A 27,671-nucleotide genomic window follows, 5' to 3' on the forward strand; every position below is an offset into this window, starting at 1 on the left:
GTATTTCATTGGCTTCCAAGAGGTTCTGCTTGCCTATTTGTAAATAAAGCCAACATTACCAAGACACCACAGATCTCCAACAACATCTCCTCCAGCGTAATGCTTCCGTCTGGAGCGGCAGCAGACTCAAAACGCACGTGCAGAGGAGCGATCCCCCCCTCTTATTTGGACACCCAGCCTGGGGTGCATGAGTGGGGTGAGAAGCCTACCCTGTGCCTGCTTACCCTACCCTGTGCTTGTTTGCATTCTCTTCCCCTCCTTATTGTTTTACTATGATTTTATTAAATTGTAAGCCTATGCGGCAGAGTCTTGCTATTTACTGTTTTACTCTGTACAGCACCATGTACATTGATGGTGCTATATAAATAAATAATAATAATAATAAAGGACCAGGCCACACGCTCCTGCTGGCGGCTGTGAGGCCATTAAACCCAGATGACCCCACAAGTAAGGTCACTCAAGACAGAAGCAGATGCATTGGATCAAGCCCCAGAGCAGGATGGGCTGAGCAGCAGATTGGTGGAAACCCACAGCCTGCTTTGTCTGTGGCTGTCTGAGAAGTGACAGGCCAATTGCAGGTTTGGCTGCAGCAGGAGCAAAAGGCAGCAAAGATCCCACTGGATCCGGGCCGCCTCGCAGCAGCTGGAACAACTGACCCCCATCCTTATCCCAGGGCCTGACCTGGGAGGGCGAACCCTGGTGGGCTGGCACATCCCCGGCCCTGCCACATCCCCTCCAAGGGAAAACAGAGCAGGCAGGCGAGGAGCTCCTGGGAGCTAAAGCCTGGGGCTGAAGCGACGGTCTTGCAGGTTGTCCTCAGACAACCTCAGGTCATTTCCGGCCATGCAGGCTGGCAAGAGTTGGTTCTGCACAGGCAGGGAACTTTCCAAAGAACTGTGAAGAGAAGCTCTTTTCCATGCCACTGTGATCAAAAAACAAAACAAAACAAAAACTCCTTATTTATCCCTTTTCCAGATATGTAGAAATACAAAAGGACTCATCCAATTAAAAGGAAATGAAAATCCAAAACTTCAGTTAGCCGAGGAAGGGGAAGACAGGCTGAGCACAGCTACAGATGACATCTTATGAAATAAAACCAAAAAAAGGCAAGTGGGAGGAAATTTCCGTACGATAACGGAGTGTTTCAACCCAATCCAAATTCAGTCATAAATTGCGGCAGACAAATGTGAATTCCTCAACAGATGGGCATAAATGCAGCTCTCAAGACTTTTGTTGAAAGTTCAATTCGTTTTCAATCATAAAAACAAATGCGCTGATTTTAAGGAACGGCTCCGACGGAGGGTTTTGCTCCACAAGAATACCGTTGGGATGAGCAATGCAGCCGCAAGCGTTTCCCCGGCTGTATCGGCACAGCAGCTGCACGGGATGGGTTTGGGAATGGGCTGAACCCACCGCGTGGGCTCAGAAGGGGGCTGGCATGTACTGAGCGCCGGAGTTGCCACCACGTAGCTGGCCGTGCAGCGATAAAACAGGTACAATCTGAAAATGCAGCAGCAGCAGTTTGAAGAGCAGGAGGTGCCCAGGCCGAGGTAAGGCTCCGCTATTTCCTGCAGGAGTGCTGGTGGGAGGCGTTGCCTTCTCTCAGAGACAGCCTAGCGGGCCTGCGCGTTTCCTGGGCTTCTGGTTTATGCTGCACCTCAGAAGAGCCCTGCTGGAGCCAGGGCCGGTGCCAGCCGATTTTGCACCCTAGGCAAGGTGAGCTACTTTCACTACCACCACCACCACCCAAAAAATGCCAACTTTGATTTTTAAGAACAAATGTTTCCTGGAAAAAATAAGCACAAAACTTGAAACTGCTAAATTTATTTTAAAGCGCAAGAAATACGTCGTGCCAATTATAGCAAACGAATTAGAAAGGAACGTCTATGGGTCTAAAATGCAATATTTAATAGGAATATCACTTCCAAATCATCCCCCCAACTCACACACGCACGCACACGCACACTCAGCATCACTCACTCCAAACAAACACACGCATGAACACATGCATTCACTCAAAGACCCCATGCACCCCATTCACGTTCCAGAAGTCCAAATGTGGAGCCACCCACCCCCCACCCCAGTGTCCCTGGCTTCGCTTTGGCAGGCGAGATGGCGCCCCGCACCCGCCCAGCCGAAGCGAAGCCAGGGACGCTGGGGTGGGGGTTGGGCGGCTGGCTCCATGTTCGGACTTCTGCCCGGAAGCCGCCTTCCCAGGAGGGTGGCTTCCGGGCAGAAGTCCAAACGTGGAGCCACCCACCCCCCACCCCAGTGTCCCTGGCTTCGCTTCGGCAGGCGAGATGGCACCCCGCACCCGCCCAGCCGAAGCGAAGCCAGGGACGCTGGGGTGGGGGTTGGGCGGCTGGCTCCATGTTCGGACTTCTGCCCGGAAGCCGCCTTCCCAGGAGGGTGGCTTCCGGGCAGAAGTCCAAACGTGGAGCTGCACCCCCACCCCAGCGTCCCTGGCTTCACTTCGGCTGGGCAGGCGCGGGGCGCCATCTCGCCCGCCCAGGCCCAGCTGAATCCTTGGGCTGGGCCGGCTCGCAGCCAATGCGCATGAGTGCTGCGCTGCGCCCGGTGCCAATCTTAGCTTGGCGCTCTAGGCGGCCGCCTGAGTGGCCTCTATGGTAGCACCGGCTCTGGCTGGATCATACCAAGGGCCCAAGCGGTCCAGCATTCTGAACATACAGTGGCCGGCCAGTTGCTTGGGAAATACATTCCTTAGCAGCTAACACATTGGCAAAAGCACAAAGCTCTATGACCCCGTGCGACCCCCAAAGCTCAGCTGTGCCATCACATTCAACACTTTGATACCGCAACCTGCTGCTGTGAATTTCCTGGACCAGCTCAGTTGTCCAGGAGAAGGTGAACAGACAGAAGGAAGTGGGGCAGTGCATTGCGTTGATCATGTCGTTGATCATAGAATTTTCCCAATATGCTAAAATCCACTAGACTTCTAAAATGCTGACAGTCCCACGCCTAGTATGGCCCACAGCCACAGCAGCCCATGCATGGTTTTGTTTAAGTAAGCAAGGAACCCTCTGTCAGGGATGCTTTAGGGTGGAGTCCTGCATTGAGCAGGGGGTTGGACTCGATGGCCTTGTAGGCCCCTTCCAACTCTGCTATTCTATGATTCTATGATTCTAAACCCTCTGCGATCTTGAGCAGCCAGGGGCTTGGCTGGAGGGCCCAGGCGGAAGGCGCCCGTCCCGTGCCTGCCTCGTTCACGTGAGCTCCAGCGTTTGTGCTAAAAGCCCCAGACAGGGCAGGGGAAGTAAACATCCATATCTGTTAGGGAGACGGGCCTGATGCATCATGGCAAGAAGAACAGGTTCTGGGATGAATCACATCCGAAAAGGGTAGGGATACCCTCGGGTAACGGCGGTGAGGAAGCAAAGGCGTTTCACTTCCAGAAGCGCGCCAGCCATGGTGGAGGGCAAGGGCAGCCCTGGGAATCTGGCAGCCTGAGGCAAAGGCAAGATGGGCCCACCCAGCCAGAAGCCAGCCGGACCGTCAGCTGGACCTTAAGAACATCAGAAGAGCCCTGATGCTGCGTCAGACCAAAGGTCCATCTCGTCCAGCACTCTGTTCACACAGGGGGCATCCAGCCCTCGGCCAGGGACCAACAAAGAAGGACACAGTACAACAGCACCATTATTATTATTATTATTATTATTTTATATAGCACCATCAGTGTACTTGGTGATGTACAGAGTAAAACAATGAAATAGCAAAACCCTGCCGCATAGGCTTACATTCTAATAAAATCATAATAAAACAATAAGAAGGGGAAGAGAATGCACCAAACAGGCACAGGGGAGAGTAAAACTAACAGTATAACCTTCCACCCATGTTCCCCAGAAACTGGTGCTCACAGGCTTACTGCCTCGAATACTGGAGATAGCACACAACCATCAGGGCTAGAAGCCATGGATAGCCTTTGCCTCGAGGAATATACCCAACCCCCTTTTAAAGCCATTCAAATGGGTGCCCATCACTACATCTTGTGGCAGTGAGTTCCATAGTTTAACTTACACCGGCCAAGGGACAGGCCCTCCACAGCCGGTGAGGGCTGGCCTTGGCTCAGCGACCGCCAAAGGTGAGGGGCCAGGGCTCAGCGGTGGAGACGCTGCATTGCCTGCAGAAGAAGGGGCCCAATTCAACCCACGGCAGCATCTCCAGGGAGGGCAGGAAAAACTCCTGCCTGAAATCCCGGAGAGCCGTTGCTGCCAGTTAGGGTTGACAACACTGGGCTCGATGGGCCCAGGGTCTGACTTCCTAAGCTGGGGTGCTGCTAAGGATACCTCCAAGGCGTTCCTGGAGAAAGGTGGCCAACGGCCAGCTTCCCCGGAGGGAGGCATCACAGAAGGGTTGCCCTTGTGCATCCGGTGATAGGCTGCAGGAGGCCAGCTCAGAGCAGGCCTGGCCAGTCCAGAGGCCCCATCGTGCCTTGAGCCTGCTGCTGTGCCCAGCGCAGGGCCTGGAGGCCTGGTGGGCTTGGGGTGCCTGCCCTGAGGCACGGGGTCTTCCACATGGCCCACAGAGGTGGGGAAGGGGGAGAGGGCCTTGCACAGCCTGCTCACTGAGCCAAAGAGAGGGTTCGTCAGTGAGATCAGTGGCTGAGCAGATCTCGCTGGTGGGAGTCGCAGCCCAACTCATCTGGCGAGAGCACCAGGTTGGCGAAGGCTTCTCTGAGTGCTGTCCAGAAAGCAGGAAAGGGGGGGGTCATTTGACGCTGGATAGAGGAGAGAAGGACGTGGGGCAGCCTGGATCAGAAGGGGGCACGCCTGCCAGGGCAGCTTTTCTCACTGCTGCAGCACGGGATCCGTGCTCCCCCATCTGAATGTTCCTCTTCTGCCGAGCTATTTAACGTCCACTGTGGAGATGAACCAGGGGACCCGTGAAAGGACCACTTTACCTTGTCCAGAAGAAGTCGTGGTGGCCCTCTGCCTTGGATGGCTTCTTTTCGAGGGCTAAACACATTTCTGGAGGTTGGGGGGGGGGAGCTCTGTCCACAGCGATTAGCCTGGGCAGCTAGATGGAACCTCCCTGTTCAGAAGCAGTGTACCATAGAATCATAGAATCATAGAATAGCAGAGTTGGAAGGGGCCTGCAAGGCCATCGAGTCCAACCCCCTGCTCAATGCAGGAATCCACCCTAAAGCATCCCTGACAGAGGGTTGTCCAGCTGCCTCTTGAAGGCCTCGAGTGTGGGAGAGCACACTGGAGAGCATCTGCAGCGGACAAACCTTCAGCTGGGGAAAGTCACCATTTCTGGCCTGTTTGTGGGCTTCTTTGGAGCAGAATCTGAGTGGCCAAGGCTGGAACCAGGTAGACTCTCAGTCTGGCCTGGAGAGGCAATCCTTACGTATGCATGTGTATCTGCATACGCCCACATGCGCAATGCTCCATGCGCGTGTCGCTGTGCTGCTGCGGGTTTGCTCTGCGTCGCGTGTGCGTGACAAGCTGGTGTCAATCAGAGAGGCTGAATGAATAAGGCCATTCACTCCGGCAGCCGTTTGACTGTGAACAAACTCCTCTGGCAGGCAAAGGCAGGCAGGTGGGCACGCAAGCGCGTCGGTGAGGGGGTGCGTGGCTGCGTGCGCCTGTGGGTGAGGAGAAGCCACTTGCCACGTCACAGGATTCACTCGCAGGGTCTGCCGCCTCCGCACTGCTGGATCCGTTGTCTGGTGGGAGCATCGCGCAGCGTTGCATAACTTCCGACGCCCCTGGCACATCGCCGAAAACGGGCAAAGCCGGAGGTAGCGCTGGAGTGGGGCCGTTCCACCATTCAGAAGCAACCATAGGTTGTCCCTATGCTTGGGGAACGGAAAGCGGCAAGCCGTGGGGCTCCCACACCCCTGGTTGCCAAGCACCGTCGGTTGGCAAGGGCATGGTAGCCATGGCAACCGGCCTGTCAAGTTTGTGCACACTCAGAATGGGCCGACAGCAATTCACCCCGTCTCCTTCCTTTGCTGGTGATGTATGGGAGACCCAATCCGCGTCCTGGGAAGCGGTGGGAAGCCCCCTCTGCCCCACAGCAACTGGGGCAGGGTGGGGGGCAGGTTGATGCTCTTCTCCCACCCCACCCCAGAAGGAGGATGGACCCCTGGAGATCAGCTGGCCCGGGCTGCTTCCTTGCCCACCCAGCCATGTCCCCGTTTTACTGCATTTTGATCTTGCCTTTCCTTCTAGTGCAAAGAGGCCCATGGTGGCTCACGAGGAGGAAACGCAAACCGCACAAACCACTTCCTTTATTTCTTTCTTTATTTATTTTGAAATCGAACTGATTTATTTTTTAACTCAACCAAATTACGCCGACAGGGCAGCAAACAAAATGCCAACATAGGATTAACTAAACCTGATGGGAAGTCTTAAGGAAGTGATGGGAAATCAACTCAGATCTCCCTGGGCAGGGAATTCCGCCACCTCAGGAGAGGCCTCTCTCTCTCTCTCTCTCTCTCTCTCTCACGCACACGGACACGCATGTGCGCGCACGCTCTCATGTGCCTCGCCAGTGGCATGCCTCAAGCAGAGCCCAGCCCCACAGCTGAGCTCAGAGGGCTGCCCAGATCCTACAGGAGGGCAGGGGTGGGTGGGGTTCAGCTGTCCAAGTATCCTGGCCCTAAGCCACTTAAGGCTGTAATGGACATATGCAACACCTTGAAGTGCACCCAGAAACCAACTGGCAACCAGCGCAGCAAATGTTCCGCATGCTCCAGAGGACAAGTCCAGGGCAGGTCTCTCGCGGTCACATTTGCTGGATACTTTCCAAAGGCAGCCCATAGAGAACACGCGGCAGGATCCCAGGCAAGGCCCCGTGGCTGATCTGCTTTCTCCAGAAATGGGAGCAGTGGGTGCAAGAGAAGCACCCCTGGCTGCAGGACACCATCACAGCCCCAGCACCTTCCAAAACAACATCCCTCTTTCCCCCACAACTGCTCAGCTCACGGAGCACCTGCATCGCTCTTTGCAAGCCCAAACTGTATCCGGAACGCCACACGGCCTAGCCAGTATTTGGAAGGTGTGCGGAAGTTACATCACGGTGGCTTGGATATGACCTGTTGGTCATCTGCATAGCCAGAACTGAGGGCAACTGGAGGTGGCAAAAGCCTCTGTAGCCACCAGGCCAAGCAGCCTACATGGTGCAGTTGATGAAAGTGACCAGGCTGTGGGCGGCTTCCTAGAACGACCTCTGGAGCAGGGGCCCAGGCAGGCCAGCTCTCTGCCCAGAGAGGGAAGAGAGGGCCGCTGCTGCCGGCGCTGGCTGGGCCCAGGCCGAGTTTCCCTGGCTGTAGCTGGGGCAGAGGTTGCCGTCAGGAGCCACGCCAGGAGGTCAGGATGGACCCGAGCATCTCGCCTCTGCCCGGGCCTTCCACCCACAGTGCTGCAGTTGCCATGCCGACCACGCCATCGTCATCATGGTACGCCAAAGACAAGAGGCAGGACAGGAGGATGGGGGCCGGGTGTCCTTGCTCCCAGCTGCTGGGAAACCAAGCAGCGTCTGCTCGCAGAAGTCACTGCTTCACCGTTCAGAACCTGACCCCCCCCACACACACACACACACGACACGCCTGCTGCCAAATCGCGGCTTCTGCAGCTGAGCACTGCCTCACGCTCAACCTGCCTGACCTCAGCAAAGCCCCTGCCCTGTCCCAGCACCCCAGGGAGCAAAGCAGACCCAGGCTGCTCTTGGGCTGTTTTGGCAGACACGGAATCCACCTGTAGCCTCATCGGGGGGGGGGGGCTGGCCCTCTGGGCTTGCACTTCCAGAGCAGCAAGCAGCTCCTGCCACCCTTCAGGCAAGCGGGCACGAAGCGTCCGAGCCCAGGAGGAAACATCGTCTTCCGTGGCCATAGAGATGCCTCTGGTTTCCTTGCAGAAACAACCTCCCTCCTCTTCCACAGGCTTCTGGCACCTGGCACCTTTCCCCCCCTGCGCAGGCAGCGCCTGTCGAGTGGGATGCGCTGCGATGCCACACCTCCTCTTCCTTCGCTCTGCGTCGTCTCACTTCCTGCCCAGAACAATTCCCACGCCTGCCTGTATGTTTATTTGCAGCCCCCGCCAGCCCCCATGCCACCCCCAGCCACCAACGCCACCAACAGCTGCCCTTAAAGGTACACGTCTCTCTCCTTTTCCATCTCACTGGAGCCCCCACCCCCACCCGCAAGTCTCTGAAGGAGGCACCCAAAAGGGAATGCTGGCCCTGGGACAAACATGGTTTAGCCTGGAGAAGAGAAGATGGAGGGGAGACATGAGAGCACTCTTCAAATACTTGAAAGGTTGTCACACAGAGGAGGGCCAGGATCTCTTCTCGGTCCTCCCAGAGTGCAGGACACGGAATAACGGGCTCAAGTCAAAGGAAGCCAGATTCCAGCTGGACATCAGGAAAACCTTCCTGAATGTTAGAGCAGTACGACAATGGAATCAGTTGCCTGGGGAGGTTGTGGGTTCTCCCACACTCGAGGCCTTCAAGAGGCAGCTGGACAGCCATCTTTCAGGGATGCTTTAGGGTGGATTCCTGCATTGAGCAGGGGGTTGGACTCGATGGCCTTGTGGGCCCCTTCCCACTCTGCTATTCTATGATTCTATGGCCTTCACCCATCCTGGCACCCCTTTCCCACTGATCAATCCCTCTCGCAGAACTACGGCAGGGTTGAGAGGAGTCCTGAGAGGGGGCCCTTGTGGACTGCGGTGATGCTTCTGCTGGGACCAGCCCATGGCACGTGCAGTTTGGTGGCGCACTGGTGGGATGGGAGCGTTCAGGCATTGGGGGTTCCTGCTCCTAAGGGGAGGGTTCACGGGCCCGAAAACTGATTGTTAGAGCAGTATGACAATTGAACCCATGACCAAGGGAGGCGGTGGGCTCTCCCACACTAGAGGCCTTCAAGAGGCAGCTGGACAGCCATCCATCAGGCATGCCTTCAGGTGGATTCCCTTCCGACTCTATTATTCTATGATTCTATGAACTACCGGACGGATCTGGCCAAGCACGTCCCTTGTTGGTAAATTAGGGGCCGTGGAATGAAGTAGTCGTGGGCTGATGGCACTTAGTGGCTGCTTTCTCCACGCGGGATGCTTCCTTCCCCTCCGCCCTCTCAGGATGTCAGCAAGGAGCCTGTGTGGGGAAGGTGCAGCCTCAATGTTAGGAAGAGATGGGGCAGCGGCTGAGCCGGAGTGCTGGGAAGCAGGCAGTGGTTTTCCCCGAGGTCTGGGGTGAGAACAGTGGATTTGGGGGCTCCGTGGGAGTGCTCTTCAGCCCCACTGCTCCCCCATTGGATTTCTAGGGAAAGAGCCCCCATTCCGGAACTCAAGCTCAGCTCTACCTCTGCCCCTTGTCTAAGCTGCCCCAGTCCCTCTGCCCAACCAGCAAGGGTGCAAATAAACACAACTCGTACAAAACACCTGAAGCCTCCAGTGACCTCCACGGAAAGGAAACAGGACCCAGGCATGAGCTGCATCTCCAGCATGTCTCGCCACTGAGAGCAGGGGGCGCCAGGCACGGAGGGCCTTGCTCTTTAGCTGAGCCATGGCAGCCAAACCTGGGCCAAGCTAGCCAGATTGGGGTGGAGCTGCCAGACCAACTTTGCTCAGAGCAAGCTAGACCCCCCTCCCCCTCCCCTCCCCGTTCCTGAGTTCAGCCAGTCCTGCTTCCCCCCCCCCCCAAACAGCAGCCTGAGTCGCCACCCACGTGGCTTGTGTGCGTCTCTCGCACCCAGCCCTGGGGGTAGAAGGCAGCAGGTCTCCTTGCTCCGATGCACAGCTCTTGCAAGTCGTATGTAGAGCCAGGCGGGGGAAGTGCATGTCTCCGTGTGTGTGTGTGTGCACGCGCACACACAGCACATAGCAGGGGGGACGTCTGGCAGTGTGCAGCTGCCTGACAAGTCTGGAGGGGCCGGCAGCAAGTGGGCGGCGGAAGCGGGTGGCACACGTCTTACAGCTGAGGGGGTGCCAAAGCGCCAGCGTGGGCACGCTCCCCCAGGGATGCGGCTCCAATCCTGTCGGGGTGCCAGATGGCATCGCAGCTGCCAGCAAATCTGTGTGAATGAGTTTCCCCAGGAGACTTACATCACTTTGTAAGGTGAGAGATTCTCCAGTTCAAACCCCCCTCCCCCTCCCCCTCCTCTCTAGAAGCCCTGGCCCTTATTCCAGATACACAGAAGCTGCTTATTGCCATTCTGCGTGGAAAAGAAAGGCACTTTGTGCATGTTCAGAGGCCTCTTCAGCTTTACCACTGCTTCACTTGCTCCAAGGCAGCAAGGGCAGGTGCCGGAGCTGTGGAGCCCTGGGCTAGAACGACAGCCCTGCCTTATAGCAGTATTGGAGGGCAATTATTACTGCTGCACATTCCATAAACTGCTTGCATAGTGTGATTTCCTGCTTTCTACTCCACATTCTCCAAAATTCCGCAACAATTGTCATTGAGCTCCATCAGAGGAGTGTTTTATTGCACGCTCGTAACTGGGCACTCCCAGATTTTCACGGGTCCCTCTCACGTTGCCTGCCTCCAGCGCCCCTCCAGCCCCTTCTAGCCTTCTTTGCGCCACAAAAAAGAAACACCCCAGTAAGTCTGACTTATTTTTAAAGTCGGAAGTTGCCGCTATCTGCTGCTGTGTGAAGGAGAAGCAGCGGGATCAAAACAGCCCACTGAACGGGCCACATTTATTTATTTATTTATTACATTTATATACCACCCCCTAGCCGAAGCTTTCTGGGCAGTTTACAAAAGTTAAAAACAGTAAACATTAAAAATATACAAAATTTAAACCCATCAAAAACATAAAAATAACAGTATAAAAACAACAGTATCCATTTAAAAACAACAGTTCTGGGGTTACGCAAGTTGTTTACTTCCTCTTCCGAAAGAGGAAGTATTTATTTATTTATTTATTTATTTATTTATTACATTTTTATACTGCCTGATAGCCGAAGCTCTCTGGGCGGTTCACAAAAATTAAAACCATAATAAAACAACCAAGAGGTTAAAACACAAAATGAGGGATGAATGCACAGGCAGAGAAGCGATGGTAAGAAAATGCCATTTCCCCGTGTGATGACGCTCATTGCGCGTCCTATGAGGTATAAAGGCGCAGGAGGGACATCGCGTCACCATGATGGGATTGTAATTAATTGACCCAAGGTGTAGATCCGGCCAGGGTGAGCTCTGCCTTCTGCACCCCAAAAGTAGTAGGAGCCTGCAATGCAGGGGGGGGGTTGACAGCAATGCCCCTCCAGGGTTGTGGGAAGGGGGGGGCACAAAACACATCCTCTGCCCCCCCTCCAACAGTTAATGCGCAGTTAGAACAAAACAAAAAAGGGGGGAAGCAAGGAACAGCCATCACAACAAAAGGAACACACAAACACACACAACCCCCATATTGATTCACATGAAAGGAAAAGGAAAAGGAAAAAGAAGAAGGTGAGTTAATACCAGCAGTCCGTATATCCAAATCAGCATCCATACAAAATTGACAGCTGTAGGAGATACATTCAAATGCAGCAAGAGCAGGAAGACTTTCATCAGACCATTGGGTGGATGTTTATTCTGCCAGGCTGGAAGTATAACTTTATTTGCAACTGTCAGGGCTCTCAAAGTCCACTTTTCCTGCCCATCTGTTAATCCCCACATCGCAAGGATGTAATGGAACAGCTGCAATTATCACAGATTTTTTCAAGAACAACCGTTTATACGAGCCGCGGTCTCCAGCCAGAAAGAAGCACCCCCAGGGAACGGCTACACCACGTGCCATTGCCTCAGCACGGCAGTGTCCGGAGTACAGCACCAGCACCTAGCACAGCTAGACAGCTTTCTCTTAACAAGCCGCTGTGGTGTCCAATGTACATGAAATGACACTTTTGTTGAAAGCTTCAGTTTTAAATGGTCCCACACTGGAGGCCTTCAAGAGGCAGCTGGACAACCATCTGTCAGGGATGCTTTAGGGTGGATTCCTGCATTGAGCAGGGGGTTGGTCTCAATGGCCTTAGAGGCCCCTTCCAGCTCTACTGTTCTATGATATGGAAGCTGATGCACCTTGCTGTTGATTAGTCTGCACGGAGCCTGCCAATTTCCTATCCTATCCCTCTCTCACATTAAGAACACCCACTTGGGTACATTCTGAAAGGCAACCTTAAGCGACTACCGCACCCATTCCCCCAGCGATATAGGAGGGGCTGAAGCCCTCGTCGCTGATGGCCCAGGTGGAGGCACCAGGAAGTGCTGTAATTGAATCGATGGACACCGATCCGTCGAGGCCGAGTGAGACCTGAGCCACAGGATGCCACAATCCGCCTTAAAGCATACGTGTCGCCGTGTGCTCATGTCTGCACCCGTTCTTCAGGGAATGGAAAAGGGGGAGGGGGAGGCTCAACCCTGCCAGTTTAAAGGAGCCCTGGGGAACAGCCCATGACCCTGTTCAGACGAGGCGCTAACCAACGGTGGTGAAGCATTTTGAGCTAAACAGTATGGCTTAGTGTGTCGTGTGAACCATGACTTTGTGCATCATGTGAACCAATTCTAACCATGGTGGCGACATAACCATGGTTTAAGCACGCTCACTAACCATTTGCTGCAAAAGGGTTAGCGACCTAACCAGGGCATAGTGTGTTGTCTGAACAGGCCCCATGTCGACTTATATTCATGGGCTGAATCAGTGGTCAAAGTGACGTGGAAGAATCCGGACCATCTCTTTTTCCTCCTGGATGGGTCAGTGGCCATGTTGGGAACAGCAGAGTTGACCTCTGCCAGGGGGCATTCGCAGCACCCAGAGAGAGCAAGGCTGGCGGAGACACGCGCCCCACACAAAAGCAAGCCCCATTGGCTTCAGTGGGGAAGCACTCTTGAGCACGTCTCAATAAAATCACCCCCTAAAGGAGTGGGCTTCACACACCATCGCGCCTTTTACTCCGCATTCCTCAGTAAGGAGCAGCCAAAAGCCCTGGCTACGAGCACCCAGACTCAGACACAATTCGAGGCCCCTTCGCACTCAGAGAAAAAAATGGGAGGGAGGGTCTGTTGAACCCAAGAAGCTCATGGCAGATGCCACTAACTCCTGTCACTGAGGGGCAAATCATTAGTTTCCTTGAATCACAGAATAGTAGAGTTGGAAGGGGTCTACAAGGTCATCGAGTCCAACCCCCTGCTCATTCTGCGCTGTGGCACCCCGGCTGTGGAATGAGCTCCCCAGAGAGGTCCGCCTGACGCCTACACTGTACGGCTTTCGTCGCCAGCTGAAGGCCTTTTTATTCTCTCAGCATTTTAACACTTAATTTTAACTTAAATTTAAATTTTACTGTTCTAACTCTGTGTTTTAATCTTATATCAATTTTGTTGCGTGGTTTTATCCTGGTTGTGCTTTTTATACTGTATTTTGTATTTGTGCTTTTAACATGTTGGTTGTTTTATTATGGTTTTAACTTTTGTGAAACGCCCAGAGAGCTTCGGCTATGTAATAAATAAATAAATAAATAAATTGCAGGAATCCACCTTAAAGCATACGTGTTGCCATGTTCTCATGTTTGCACCAGTTGCTAAGGGAATGAAAAAGTGGGAGGGGGCATGCAGAGAGCATTGGAGCACCCCCCCCCCCCGGGAAGCAGGTGGCAAAGGCGAGACCAGGGACGTGGTGGCAGATAGTTGGCTGTACAGGACCCTTTTCCCGTGTGTGTGTGTGGGGGGGGGGTGTCATGGATGAACTGGGCCCGGTGCTTCCCCCAGCAACGTCTTTAGGAAAACTTCTCCCTCCTCAAACTGCGGTTCGAGCAAACAAGCGCCCCCTGCTGCTCAAGCCAGAGGAGCACATCGCAGGCCCATCGGAACGGCCTTACTCTGAAGCAGAGCCTGGGTCCGCCTAGCCCAGTATTGTCAACTCGGACTGGCAGCAGCCGCTGATTTTCCAGGGTTTCAAGCGCGATTCTTTCCGAGCTCTACCTGGAGATGCCGGGATCCTCTCCGCCACTGAGCTGTGGCCTGGAAGAACTACGGGCTGCGGTGTTTGGGGTTCACACAGAGGCTCGGGCAGAACAGGGTCCAGGGGTGCACGGCCGAAGCCCCCACCCCGCCTGGGACCGGAGGCCTCCACCCCGCAGAGCTCCTGCGCAACGAGGGGGCGCCCCCTGCTGCGCGCAGGGAGGCTCGCAAGCCAGAAGCGCTCCCTTGGGGGAAGGGGAGGCCGATCCCACCCCCACCCCCACCCCCGGCTGGGATGCAGAGGATTGCTGGAGGGGAGGGGTGGGCTGGATGTGCCGTAGGCAGGGATTTGGGGCTCCTGCCTGCTGAACCATCGCAGTGGCAGAACGGCTCCCCTCCATCCTCAATGGAGCTCCTGAAATGACCAGACCCGGGTTGGGGGGGGCACTTGGGGGGGAGCGCCCTATGATTCTGGGGTGGGAGGGGGCGACCCGTTCCTGGGCTCGGGCTGCTTTTCCCTCCACCTGCGTGCCTTTTACAGCAGCTGCAGCGGCGGATCTCAGGGCTCCAGCCAAGGAACCCCAAGCAGGCAGAGATCCCACGAGCCTGAGGTCTGCCTGCCTGCCCGGCCGGCCGGCCCTCTTAGCGGAGCCTCGGTGGCCGCTGCCCGCGCTCTTCCCCCACGGGTGTAGCCCCCAGCCCAGTCCCCGCTCTCCAGGGGAGAAAGCCCGGCCTCTCCCGCCCGCCTGCCGTCCCTTTAGCAGCCGCTTTCGCCTTCGCCGCGGCCCGCTTTGCAGCTGATTCCCCCCCCCCCCCCCAGCTGCCCGCGCTTAAGCCGCCCTCAGGCGCCCGCGGGGCAGCAGTGCTGCTGGTGCGGCGGGATGGAGCCGCTGCCGCCGGGCGTGGCGGGCCAGGTGCAGGCCGTGCAGCGCACGCTGCAGCTGCTGCTGGGCCTGCTGGCGCCCTGCCTGCTGCTGCTCGTGCTGCTGACCTGCCTGCTCGTGCTGCGCTGCAGGCCCAGCTGCCGCCGGGTGGGCCCGGCTTCCCCCGCGCTCTCCCAGGTGGTCCCGGGCGGGGCTGCGGCCGGGCTCGCGGGCAAGCCGCTCCCGCCGCCGGGGCGCCCCGCGGGCTCGTCCGGCGCCAGGGGGCCCGGGGCCCGGCCCAAGCGCCCCTGCTGCAGCCCGGCGCCGCCGCCGCCCAGGGCCCGGCCCAAGCCCGGCGCGGGCGGGCCCTCCTCCGGGCTCCTCAGCCGACTGCCCACCTTGGCGCCCCCCAACTCGCCTGCCACCACCTCAGGAAGCGCTGTGAGTAATTGGCCGGGGGGGGGGACAGTTTCGCGGGGGGGAGTCTGCTCTTCCCTGCCTCCTCCCCGCAAGGCAGGTGCGGCCCAGTGCAGTGCTTGTGGTTACTCGCGAGGAGAGAAGCAGGGCCGCCTGTGAGTAGCAGGCAGGGAGAGAAACTCGAAGGAGGCTGAGGCGGGCGCGGGCGCGGGCGGGGGGGAGAGTCCCTTCTCCGTGCAAGGGGCCTGTCACCTTGAGGGACGCAGGCTGAGGGCGACCCAGTCAGGACTCCTGTCTCTTTAACAGTTGTATAGACAAGGGGATGTCAGCAGGTGCCATTGATGTGCCTGCAGCGCCTGGTGAAATTCCCGCTTCATCACAACAGTGAAAGCTGCAGGAGCCCTGCCCTCTTTTGTATGATGTCACTCTAGTGTAGCCCTAACTGTTGTGATGCAGAGGGAATTTCATCACCGGGTGCTGCGTGTATGCAAAGGACGCCTGCTGAGATTCCCTGTTCCATACAACTGCTAAAGAGACAGGAGCCCTGTCCTCTTTTCCATAGGGTCACCCAACACACGCCCTGCTCCGGCCAGGCTTCAAAGGGAGGGGGATAAAGGGCCACATGAAGGACAGCCCTGGCCCCACCCCGGTGGCCTTGGAAGAAGGGTTCTGCCCCAAGGATCTCGGTGCCAGGCTAAGTCCCACCTTGAAAGTGCTGCCTGCCTTCGAGAGCCTCAATGGCCCCTTTCGTCAGGGCTGCTGCCGCTTGTGCGCTTACACTGAGTCATGGAATACATTAACAGCCAAACTATCTGAAGTCTTTCACCAGGGTTGGCAGCAGTGACAATGAAGCCCGGCTGCTCTCCGCGTGCATGCGGTGTTCCTCCTCCTGCCCCCGTGCACTGAGCGGACCACCGCCATCCCAACAGATATCTAGAGCGGTGCCAATGGCCTTGCTCACTGGGAATGATGAGCATTGCAGTCCAGCACATCTGGAGGGCAGCAAGTTGGGGAAGGGGTTCTAGCTCAGGGGTTGGCAGCCTTTGGGGGCTGTGGGCACCTTTGGTGGTTTGAGGACCTGTCACAGATGCCACTGAGGAATGGCTGCCATGCGAGGACAAGAGGCCGGCTCCAAAGGCTCTGCAAAGCAGCGGTGGGGGCTGAGCCCCAGTGCACTCAGCTCCTTTGAACCCAGTTTCCAGCACCAACAGAAACTTATTTCACAGAAATGGCTGCTGCCAGTAAGAAAACGTAATTCAGAGCCAAAGCCAAAGCCAAAGCCAAATGGGAGGACGAGGGCACCTTGACGGGCACCAAGGACCGTGTCCGGAGCCCATGGAGACCACGTGGCCTACCCTGATAGCGGGGAGGCGCCTTGGGCTACAGCCCGCTGTATGGCTGTGGGAATTTCCGCCTCTCCGCAAATGAATAGCCTGGGAGAAGGGACCACTGCAACCAACTGCCCCTTGAGAGAGACGTCCTGAGGAGGGCTAAAGTCTCAAGAAGAGTCACACCATGACAAGGTTGGACAGGGGCAACCCTGGCTAGAGCCCAGGGAAGGCGAACGAGGAGGGTTAAGGTGGCACCCACCCACACCCCAATCTCAGGTGGAGGTGCATGCGCGTGGCTTCTCCTTCCTAGAAGTGAGCGGACGCGCTGTGGAGTCCACGGGCCTCTGTGTGTTCCAAAATGGTGGCTCGGTGGGAAAGCATCTCCGTGGATGACCCCTTGGGACCGATTCCTTTGTTCTGCAGGGCGTCCCAGATGGCGCGTTGAGCAGCTGCCTCACCAGCACCCAGAACAAGCTCCGTAGATGTGGCCGGTCAGCCTCCGTGCCCCGCTTGCACTCCGTGTCTTTTGAGTACGGAAGCAGCATCCCCCTGAGGGAGGACCAGAGGGCCCAGCTCAGCTCGGCCAACTTCACCACCTCTCAAGGGCCGGGCCTGGACTCGGACTTCGGAGTCAGTGCAGGTGAGTGGCTGCCTGTATGTGATGGGAGCGGAGCCGCTCGCGACAGAAGCGGCCTGGTGTGGGTGCTGTAGCCTTTCCTACTCTGGTGCCCTCCTGATGGTTTGGGACTACAACTCCCATAATCCCCCTGGCCTATGTGATTGTAATGAATTACAATGTGAATGTGTTGGACTACAACTCCCAGTGTCCCCAGCTGGCTGGGGGGGATTATGGGAGTTGTAGTCTGACACTTCTAGAGGGCACCAGGCTGGGGACAGTTGCTCTACTATGTTCAGTTCCAAGTCCTTTCGTTCATCAAGGAGGGCTGTTGAGCTGGAAAGGAACCTGAGGGCAGGGCTATAACGGTGCTCAGGGGTCAAGGAGGCAGATCCTGTGAGAATCTGGTGTCGCCCCAGAAGGTATTTTTCTAGGCTAACAAGTTGTTCCCCCTTTCCAGTGAGAGCAGCCAAGAAGCAATGGGTTTGAACAACACCAAGGTGAATTAGGCTAAGGCAAGAAAGAGGGCAAAACCTCTTGCTACAAGAGGTGTTATTATTATATTATTATTATTATTATTTATTTATATAGCACCATCAGTGTACATGGTGCTGTACAGAGTAAAACAGTAAATAGCAAGGCCCTGCCGCATAGGCTTACAATCTAATAAAATCATAGTAAAACAATAAGAAGGGGAAGAGAATGCCAACAGGCACAGGGTAGGGTAAGCAGGCACAGGGTAGGGTAAAACTAACAGTATAAAGTCCACACAACATCAAGTTTTAAAAGCTTTAGGAAAAAGAAAAGTTTTTAGTTGAGCTTTAAAAGCTGCGATTGAACTTGTAGTTCAGCAACAATGGAGTATACGGACCAGGGAGTTGTGTGTGTGTGGGGGGGTGTCCCTCCCTTGGCAATTCTTGACTGCTCCCTTGGAGAAGTGGGAACAACTAGATGTCTGTCAGCCTTCATTGTCTGCTCCCAGTGGGAATATATGAGCAGGGGCTTCTCTTGCCTTCAGCCGCCCATTTAAAACCACCTCAGTTCTGCAAGTGCCCTTGAACGCGCTGGCAGCAGCGTGGTTTCAGCCCCTCAGGAGGCGGAGATTCCACACCACCTCCTGTATAACACTTATTCTGTCGCTGGGCTATGATTTAAATCATGTTCTTGAAAAGTTTTGATTTTTCTTTCCTTTCCTTGGGGGGGGGGGGGAAAGAGCAGCACATTTTCCTGCAACCTTTCTCGTGGTCTTTCCCATATTTGAGGAGGAGGCTTGTTGGGCAGAGGCAAGTTTTATCACGCTGTTCCTCCACCCCACCCGGCCCCCCTGCATCCCACTCAAATTGTCCCTGAGATTTTTGTGCCCTCCCCTGGGGTGGAGGGTTCTCATGGATAGCCCCAGTGAGGCACAGGGTGCTGTGCAAAGAGGGCTTGCATCCTGTTTTAAAAACTAGATTAAAACCATCCTTTTGGAGAGATTTGGCTTTTCCTTCCCACGGGGTCTAAATATCACCATATTTGAGCTCAGGAAGGAGTTTTCTCCTTGGCCCCAAGTGACAAGATGTGGAGCCGTTTCATTCCTATGTCATGTCACTTGTGGCTCGGCGTTCTGGTCTGAGAAGTCTCTGTTGCCCAAGTGCAGCACACCCTGGGCTGGAGTCCGTGGCTTTACGTGTGAATGGGGGGGGTGTTTGCATGTACCGGAGAGCCTGACTGTGGGCAAGGCCTTGCATCTGGGGGACCAAGGGCCATATCCTCCCGCGGACTGAGCGCTGCCCCTTCTCTCCAGCCATTTCTTTTCCATACAAAACATGCCCAGTTTATTTAACCCCAACCCTTCCCTCCTAGCGAGGTTGTTGGGTTCCAACTCTTCGCCTTATTGCTCTTCTTCAACGCACTGAAGAAACCCTAAGCTCTGGGAGCCCCAAACTGGTCTTACGTACCTGTGCAAGTAGTGGCATGTTTTTGATAACTGCTTAACGCCAGGTCATTTTTCTGGCTTGTTCTAGCAATTCAGAGGGCTTCCATTCCTTTTGCTATGGAGTCATATCGCCCACCCGCCCCATCAGCTAGCTAGCTAGCTAGAGCACGTACAACAAAATGTTGCAAGGTCTCCCCACCCTAGAACAGGAGCCTTATAGCACAATTGAAGATCATTAAGTCGCTCTCCCTCTTCTCCCTCCCTCCTGGGACCTTCACCTTTGTTGAAATAGCTTGGGATGGCCACAGGATACCAACACTAAATCTGAACGTTTTATTGCTATAGAGCTGGTGGAGGTGGAGGTCCAGCCCAGGGAGATTTTTTAAAATCTCATGGCCCACCTCTGCCCCATCCCTAGAGTGATCAAGGGCACTATTTAGCCAATTCCCTCTTTTGTGCTCCATTTCCCATTTATTATTTAATTTTATTTATTAAAACATTTGTATCCTGTCCTATTATCACTGGGATAATGTACATTGTACAGATAAAATCAGAACAATATAAGCATTAACAATTTACACAGCTAAAAATGTATTAACTTGTTAACGAATTAAAACCTGTAGAATTTTTTTAAAGCAATAAAACAGTTAAAATCAATTAAAACTATGTGTAACCATAGAGAATTTAGCCCTTGGAGGCTTTGATAAAAAGCCATGTTTCAACTTGGTGCTGAAATGAAGCCCATGTCGGCACCAGTTGGGCCTCCAAGGGGAGGGGGGATTCCACAAGGGGAGAAGGGGGCTCCACACCCTTTTGCCACTCCCCCATCAGCTGCTACCTTCAACCTGCCCTCAGCCATGGACTTAATTAACCAATCCATGGAGTTGGCCAAACTTCCAGTTCATTTCCAGGGATGGGGTAGCTGAAGTCCTCCCAATGTGCTTGGACTCCAACTCCAGAGCTACTATGGGCAAAGGTGGGTGATGATGGGATTTGTCATCCAGCACCAAGAGGGCCAGAGGCTCTAACCTTATTTTTGGGTGGTGTCTTTTGCTTCCAAACTGATAGTCACTCTACAGCCAAGATTGCCAACCAAGGGGGGAAGTGGGGTCTGCAACACTATGTTGCAGCATGGAGTGCTGCCATTCAGGATGCCATCTCTCCAGCCATGCTTGTTTCCAGGACACTCCCTTCCGTTCTCCGCCACCATTCCACGCTCACTGAACATGAGCAGTCCTTGTTTGACTGTTTCCTCTCCCTGAAGGTTTTCCCTGAAGTTTTCTTGCACTTTTGCAAATGGGGGTCACCGAAGCCTGCTGTTGCCTCCCTCAGGTGTGGACGGTGCTAATTTGCCGACCCAGGGAGCTACATGGAGAATACGCTTTGCTGTTGGCATGTAGGACGGCAGGCCTGTTTGGCTGGTAACCACGTTCTCTCCTCTTCTCTCCCGTGCCACTTGTGTCTTGCAGGCGTCTCCGTGAGGGTTTTGTCCTCGGATAGCGAAGGAAGCCCAAACACACCCCTGTTGTGTCGCCAGCATTCAGAGAGGTTTGAGTGGGACTATTATGACCCAAGCTACAAGAGGAAGGCTCAGCTCCACCATCAGCTGCCTCACATCTGTAGCAAGCAGTACTGGCTATAGCACAAGGTGGCAAAGGTGGGCAGTGGGGTATGAGAGCTGCCAAGAGGATTCGGTCCTTCTCATGGGGAGGGAGGGCTTGCAGGTGCATTTTATCTCAATAGTCAATTTTAGTTATGGTGTACTCATCTGCGGTCCTGAGCCCGGACTATTAAAAGAAAATTGCTGTATCTGTAGAATGTCTAACTTGGAATGAGTTTTTCACATGCCGTGAAGCACTCTTAATTTACGTTTGTCCTCAAACTTTTGATTTCTGTGCACCAACACACACATCCAGCCTCACCCCAGCAACTACAATCCCTCCACACAACCAGCCAAAGCAAATGGGCACTTGCACTGACGTGGAGACTGTTCACAGGATGAGAGAGAAGCTACATTTCACTGGGCATGTCCACCTGAGCAGGACGCGGGTGGCAGAAATTCTCAAATGGCCTTGGTAGTAACGTCCGAGGAAGGATCTCATCTTGAAAAGCACAGATAGTCCTCATATCAGCAGTTGGACTTGCTCATCTTTGCACAACCTGCACAGCTCTGTGTAAATGTGGGTGGAACTTCTGTGGGGAATAAGCCTCAATGTATCATGTTATGTTTGATTTATGTTCTATGAAGTTGTATTTATTAAAGACACTGGAGCTTTTACCCTTGGCTCGGCTGCTTTTAATGAATGTGTGTGAGCGGGGTCATAAGAGCCCCAGAGCGTTATCAGAAGCATGGCAGAGAATAGGCTCAGGGGTTGGCCTTCTGAGAAACAGAACTGTGAACTATGGGGGCCTCTAACAACAGGCACAGAACTCATCAACCAGGAGGCCTGTGTGAGGCTATAGTCGAGGAGTCTGGTACTCTGGAAATCTGCAAAAAATGAAAGCTTGTTCTTGGTGAAATTTCACAAGCAGGAGCTCCCTGGCTGGAGTGTCGTTCTCTACCCGATCCAGGATGAGAAGCACAACTTCTAGTGCAAATTAAGTGAAGACACCAACAAGTGCATTATACTTACAGGGGCTGCATTCAGCCTCTCTTGCTGTACGGTTCATTTTCTTAAGGGCTGAGTTTACCCAATACCCTTGCTTCCCATAGATGGCCTAGAGTAGATGATTACTGTGAGATGCACCTGAGCACTACAGCGTGATGGTTTTGATTCACTCTAAATACTCTACCATAAAGATCAACTATCTCTCACAAGGTTGGAAGGATGAATTGCAGTTGATGTGAAGGACGATCTCTCTACCAAAAAGTGCTACATGGAAATTACAACCTATCCTTCTTTAAAGGATGCTTGTTTTTCCAAGGAATCATGCTAATTGTAGGATATCGTCATACGTTGTAGTAGCCAAACATGCAGCAAGAAAACCTAGCGACAGTCTGGAACTTAACAGGAAAGGATGCTTGCCTTGACAAGGTTTCCCCTGCTCAGTGCAGGAATCCACCTTAAAGCACCCCTGACAGATGGTTGTCTAGCTGCTGCTTGAAGGCCTCTAGGGTGGGAGAGCCCATGATCTCCCTAGGTAATTGGTTCCATTGTCGTACTGCTCTAACAGGAAGTTTTCCCCGATGTCCAGCTGGAATCTGGCTTCATAGAATCATAGAATAGCAGAGTTGGAAGGGGCCTACAAGGCCATCGAGTCCAACCCCCTTCCTTTAACTTGAGCCCATTATTCCATGTCCTGCACTCTGGGATGATTGAGAAGAGATCCTGGCCCTCCTCTGGGTGACAACCTTTCAAGTCTTTGAAGAGTGCTATCCTGTCTCCCCTCAGTCTTCTCTTCTCCAGGCTAAACATGCCCAGTTCTTTCAGTCTCTCCTCATTGGGCTTTGTTTCCAGACCCCTGATCATCCTTGTTGCCCTCCTCTGAACACGTTCCAGTTTGTCTGCATCCTTCTTCAATTGTGGTGCCCAAGAACTGGGCAGAATACTCTAGATGAGGCCTAACCAGGGCTGAATAGAGAGGAACCAGGACCTCACGCGATTTGGAAGCTATACTTCTATTAATGCAGCCCAAAATAGCATTAGCTTTTTTTTGCAGCTACATTGCACTGTTGGCTCCTATTCAGCTTGTGATCTACAACAATTCCGAGATCCTTCTTGTGTGTAGTATTGCTGAGCCAAATATCCCCCATCTTGTAACTGCATTTGGTTTCTTGTTCCTATGTGTAGAACTTGACATTTATCCCTATTAAATTTCATTCTGTTTTCAGCCCAGTGCTTCAGCCTATCAAGATCACTTTGAAGTTTGTTTCTGTCTTCCAGGGTATTAGCTATCCCACCCAACTTTGTGTCATCTGCAAATTTGATAAGTATTCCCTGCACCTCTTCACCCACGTCAGTAATAAAAATGTTGAAGAGTACCAGGACTGAGCCCTGTGGTACCCCGCTCATTACTTCCCCCCAGTTTGAGAAGGTACCACTGAGTTCTGGGAGTGGATCATAGAGGAGTTGTAGACCAAAACATCTGGAAGGCCACAAGCTGCCTGCCGCTGAGATCGTGAATGGCACAAAAACTGTCCCAAAACAGTCAGCAGGAGTGGGGAATGGGGACCTGGTGCTTTCATACACAGGGTAAGAAGGGCAGCCAGGAGTTATTCGCACTGTACAGCTGCTCTGGAAGAATCCTGACCCAAAGCAAGATTCGGACCACCTCCGAAGCAAAGCAGGCTGTTCAGACCCGTTTTGGAGGATGGTTTGAGTTTTGCAATAAGCCCCAAACTGATACAACTTTGAACCACCCACATGCAAGCTCTACATAAAAGGAAAATTGCAGGAAGTGTCAGTAGGGAAAGTGTGTGTGTATAGGGGCGTTTTTTTTACTGACAGTTGTGTTCTTCAATCAGTGATTTTGGATGGGATGTTGAAGAGAGCTTCAGGTATGGGGTGGTATAGAAATGTAATAAAGAAAGGCACAGCAGAAGTTGCTCCAGCAGTCTTTTGAAGTTAACCCCGCAAGTTATTTGCATGGTAAAACCCTGCACCTGGTCATCAAATTTTGTAGGGCACATACCATGGGGCATTTCTATGTTGGAGATTGTGTTTGCACAACCACAGAAAAGGTAGGACACCCACCCAAGCGCGCTTTTGTTTTGTTTTGTAAAAAGCTCCTTCCTTGTACAAATCCTCTCGAGTCTACATTTACTGCCTCAGTCACAAGGCTGGGGTTCCCTCATTTCCCATCTCCAACATGTCGGTGTGGGTCTTCTGCTTTGCTCCAAATATCTCCCCACCCCCACCCTGGTTGCAGGCAGGAGCAGAGCCTTTTTCAATTGTAGCACCTTTCTCACAAAATGCTTCGTGAGGCCTGTTCGACTTGATCGGTCAGAAGTCATTAACTGAAAACTTATTTGAGGTACTTGGCAAGTGCATTTGATTACGTGTAACTTCGTTCTGGAGCAGTTTAAAAGTGCAGTTGCATCATTATGTGAAAGACGAAGAGGAACTTACTGGAGCCCAAATCCTAAATGCCTTCATAATTTGGGGAAAAAATGGTTGCTTTTTCATGAACCAGAATTTCCTAAATAGTGAGCAGCAGGTGAACAAGACTACATTTACTCAAAAGCGACAGAGTTCTGGGAGTGGCCATTCACTGCTCCTGCATGTATTTGGACCCATAAGTACTAACAGCTTCTGTCACAGGAGATCAGAGAAAGTCTAAACCGGGGTAACAGCTCAGAATTACTGAAGTTTTCTATCCAACTGATTGATGGCCATCAGGGCGTATTATTCAAATATCTGGCTTGATCACTGATGAAGCCACAGCTGTTCGTTTTGCCCAAGGTTCCTGAACGTCTTGCTTCCTGATAACAACTAACCTCATCGCTAATGAGTACCAGAACTGCTGTGCAGGATAAGAGCAAGGTCTGTCAAAATCTCGTTCCCAATTGAGGCCAGGCAGCGTTCTCCGGACGCTCCCAAGGACAGCCTTTTGCTGTTTTGGCCAGAGGAATGCTGCCTCTGCCGATAGCAAATGATCTTGAAGGACAAGGCCTGACAAGTCTTTCATTTTTTAACATCTAGAGTTCAGCCTTAGAGATTCTGGCCCCCCATTTAACCAGCCGCAGCCTCCACGGGCCGTGTGTGAAGTGCTCTCTTTTGCCAGTCCTAAATCCACTACCTGCCAACTACATTGATGACACCATATCATAGTTGCACAAGGGAGAAAACATCTTATCTGCGCTCATTTTCAGCCAAAAGGGAGGCCCAACAGGTATTTCTGCTCCCGTTCGTTCTTTTCAGGCCCACGTTAACCTGTGTGAAATGTAATCTGAACTAGCTCAGAGTGATTCAGCTACTGAACCAGTTTTAGAGTGTAAACGAGAATCAAAATGGCAGCCTTTGTATACTGATGAACTGACTCCCGTGATGAAGAAGAATCAGCGCTTCCTAGAAAAGAGGCGCCCTTCCAACCTGCTGCCCAGGTCCACACCACCAGCTCTAGCTCTGAATGTAGCACTTTGGCTCATGCTTCTTACTCCTCACTCCCACCCATGGCATGCTGATGCATATTTATGGTGGGTGAGAGGGTGTGTCCGTGTGTGTGTCCGTGTGTGTGTGTGTGTCCGTCCACCTCAACTATAGCTCTAGCTTGTTGTGCTGCCACAGAAGCACAAGGAAAAGTCATGGAAGCTCTACCCTTTCAGAGAAAGAAGTATTATAAACACAAACAAAAACACACAGCCATATTCCTAGAAGACTACAGCAAACAGAGTTGCTGAAATTATAATAATTGGTCTGGGGGTGGAATTCAGCCACTGAATGAGGAAAAGGGTGAACACAAAAAGAGGGACGTAAACTACAAGATAATAAGAGGGCAGGCCCAGCAGCTTATTAATTGCAAGCGGCTCCTGCTGCAGAACCGTGTTCCATGAAGTTGTGTCCTTTTCTAAGTTTTCCATCATTCAAAAGGGCTTTTGTGTGTGTAGATTGCTCGGCTCATGTAGTCACACCCGGCCCTTTTGTCTTGTGATTCTAAGCTTTGGAGGGTACACGCCACTGGGAGCTTCTCCTATTCAAGCACTCCCAGAACAAATTTAATTTCTACACAGGTGGTCTTAGTGAATCATGCCTCAAATCAGTCATAGGAAAGCGTTAGGAAAGTTAACTGAAGTCGGTTGTTCAAGCTGCACTTGCTGGTGGGGCGTCCAGCAGAACGGAACCAGACATTCGGCCCCGATGATTATACCCCAGAAAACCAGGCCTCTCAAAAGCAAAATGGCAATTGTTTTAGTGAACTGATTGCTAGCATAGCAGCTAAGAGTTGTGAACTAGGATTCCCCAGGTTCAAATCTCACCTGTCACGAGATTACTTGATAGCCTTAGGCGAGGCATTATCCTCATGGTGCCCCGACAGCAACATGAGCTAATAAACGCAAATGCTTTGAACAGTTTAAAATGCTGTATAAATGCGAAGTAGAGGAAAAATTAAAAAATGACCCCAAGAAGAAAGCATGAGCTGTTGTCGCACAGGGCGCTTCTGACCCCCCGAGTGTGTTCCCTTGAAATAGGCCCCCTCCTTTTCTTGTGGTCCCAGAGCACCACCTCCCTCTCACACGAGCGCTCTTTCAGCTGAAAACACCTTTTCAAAAGAGACATTTCATTTTTTCTAGTGACGGAATCCCTGGGGACCCTGCACAACATCCAGGGAAAAGCACAAAAGCCTCGGCATACCGGAGGGTAGAGGTGTCCAAGGCCAGGCGGAACCATCACCGGTGAAAAGTGGACTTAGCGGGAACACAGGAAGGCGGGAGCCAACTTGAAGTTATGGGATTTTTTTTATTTTTGTGGGGTTTTAATTTTTTTTGTTTTACAGGCTATTGTTGTACCCGTTGCTAAAGCTGCTGATTCTGCCGTAAAACTAGAACAGAGATTTCCCAGAAGTATAGTCAGCTCCCCTCCTCATTAACTGCCCACCTGCCTCCCAACCAAACCAGCCAACCAGCCAACCAACTGCCTTGCATTTACAGCAGACTCCAGCTTACAGAGCCCGACACGCAGCTACATGGGTCTGACCAAGGAATGAAGAAGCCAGGAGTCCACTGACCATTGGAATTGCCCTGTACAACATGGCCTGTTCTGGAGTTTGGTCCACTCTGGCAGCACTTTAACCATAGAGATCGTCATCGTTGTCTTCGCTGTAAACATTTCCACCACCGCTGCCTCCGGTGCCCTGGCTGGGTCCAGCGCCACCCTGGTTACCTGATGGGAATCTGCAAAGGGCAGCCCGGAGAGAAGAGCGATCATTAAGCACCCAGCAACGAACACGAAGAGGACTAGACGGTTGGCCATGGGTGGGGGATCTCCAAAGGGTGACAGAGTACAGCTCCCATAATCCCTTGCTTGGATTGATAGGAGCTGGAGGGCTGCAGGTTCCCACCCCTGCTGCAGGCCATGTGCATGCAGCAGGCATGCGTGAGGGAGGAGGCCCTTCCCCCAAACGGAGCCCCTCACAGTTCAGGCAGGCCCTAAGCCTGCCCACCCCCCACATTTCTCACCCCATTTTAGGAGAGAAGATGGGGGTGGGGGGAGAAGAGGCCAAGCCCGCCACTCATTTCCATGCAGGCCTCTCACTCTGTTATGAAGGCAAGAAGCCCCAAGGAACGTCTCAGGGTAGGTGCTAGAAAAAGCCCTGGTTGGAGCACCTACAGGACAGAGGCCCAGAAGCAGAGTGGGCATTCTCACCAAATTCGGGACGCCACGTAACTTGTATTTGCACGAAAGTCACCCCATTTTGCTAACATTTGGATTTTAAGTCATGGATTCTCAAATAGATGACAACCCGTGGCTTAAAATGCATACATCTTTTCTGTTTGACCCGGCAAAGACCAGGTTGGGAAAAGGCAAAGAATAGACAAACAGACTGAAGTAGAGCACCGGCAGGACAGTCGTGACTGTGATTGCTGGAAGGTCCCAAGAGGAGCCCTGATGCTGGACCCATCTAGTCCGGCCCTCTGTCCATCGCACAAGGCCCAGGCAGCTGTACCCCACTTCCTGCCCATC

The 27,671-nt window shown here is 53.2% G+C and overlaps 2 protein-coding genes across 3 annotated transcripts in view; one reads left to right on the forward strand and one right to left on the reverse strand.

The window, feature by feature from the left end:
- The first annotated feature begins 14,786 nt into the window (after positions 1-14,786).
- On the forward strand, positions 14,787-20,761 carry LOC134400476 (protein huluwa-like). Its single transcript, XM_063128808.1, has 3 exons — positions 14,787-15,209; positions 16,940-17,156; positions 20,520-20,761. Exons 1-3 carry the CDS (start codon positions 14,787-14,789, stop codon positions 20,690-20,692), a joined length of 813 nt encoding a protein of 270 aa, XP_062984878.1. The 3' UTR covers positions 20,693-20,761.
- Positions 20,762-26,427: 5,666 nt separating this feature from the next.
- The window catches only part of LOC134400091 (transitional endoplasmic reticulum ATPase), a 63,333-nt gene continuing 62,089 nt past the window's right edge, over positions 26,428-27,671 (reverse strand). For both annotated transcript variants that reach the window (XM_063128361.1, XM_063128363.1), the window contains one exon: positions 26,428-26,881. In XM_063128361.1, coding sequence (XP_062984431.1) covers positions 26,776-26,881 — 106 coding nt within the window. In that variant the 3' untranslated portion in view covers positions 26,428-26,775. The remainder of the gene's footprint in view (positions 26,882-27,671) is intronic.

The sequence above is a fragment of the Elgaria multicarinata genome, chromosome 6 (genome assembly GCF_023053635.1).
Source record: "Elgaria multicarinata webbii isolate HBS135686 ecotype San Diego chromosome 6, rElgMul1.1.pri, whole genome shotgun sequence".
In the NCBI taxonomy this organism is placed as follows: Eukaryota; Metazoa; Chordata; class Lepidosauria; order Squamata; family Anguidae; genus Elgaria; species Elgaria multicarinata.

Excerpts from the sequence above, each read along its gene's own strand:
- LOC134400476 (XM_063128808.1), top strand. The coding sequence starts at position 14,787 with ATGGAGCCGCTGCCGCCGGGCGTGGCGGGCCAGGTGCAGGCCGTGCAG. Across the intron at positions 15,210-16,939 it reads CCACCACCTCAGGAAGCGCT|GGCGTCCCAGATGGCGCGTT; the intron begins GTGAGTAATTGG and ends TTTGTTCTGCAG. Across the intron at positions 17,157-20,519 it reads GGACTTCGGAGTCAGTGCAG|GCGTCTCCGTGAGGGTTTTG; the intron begins GTGAGTGGCTGC and ends TGTGTCTTGCAG.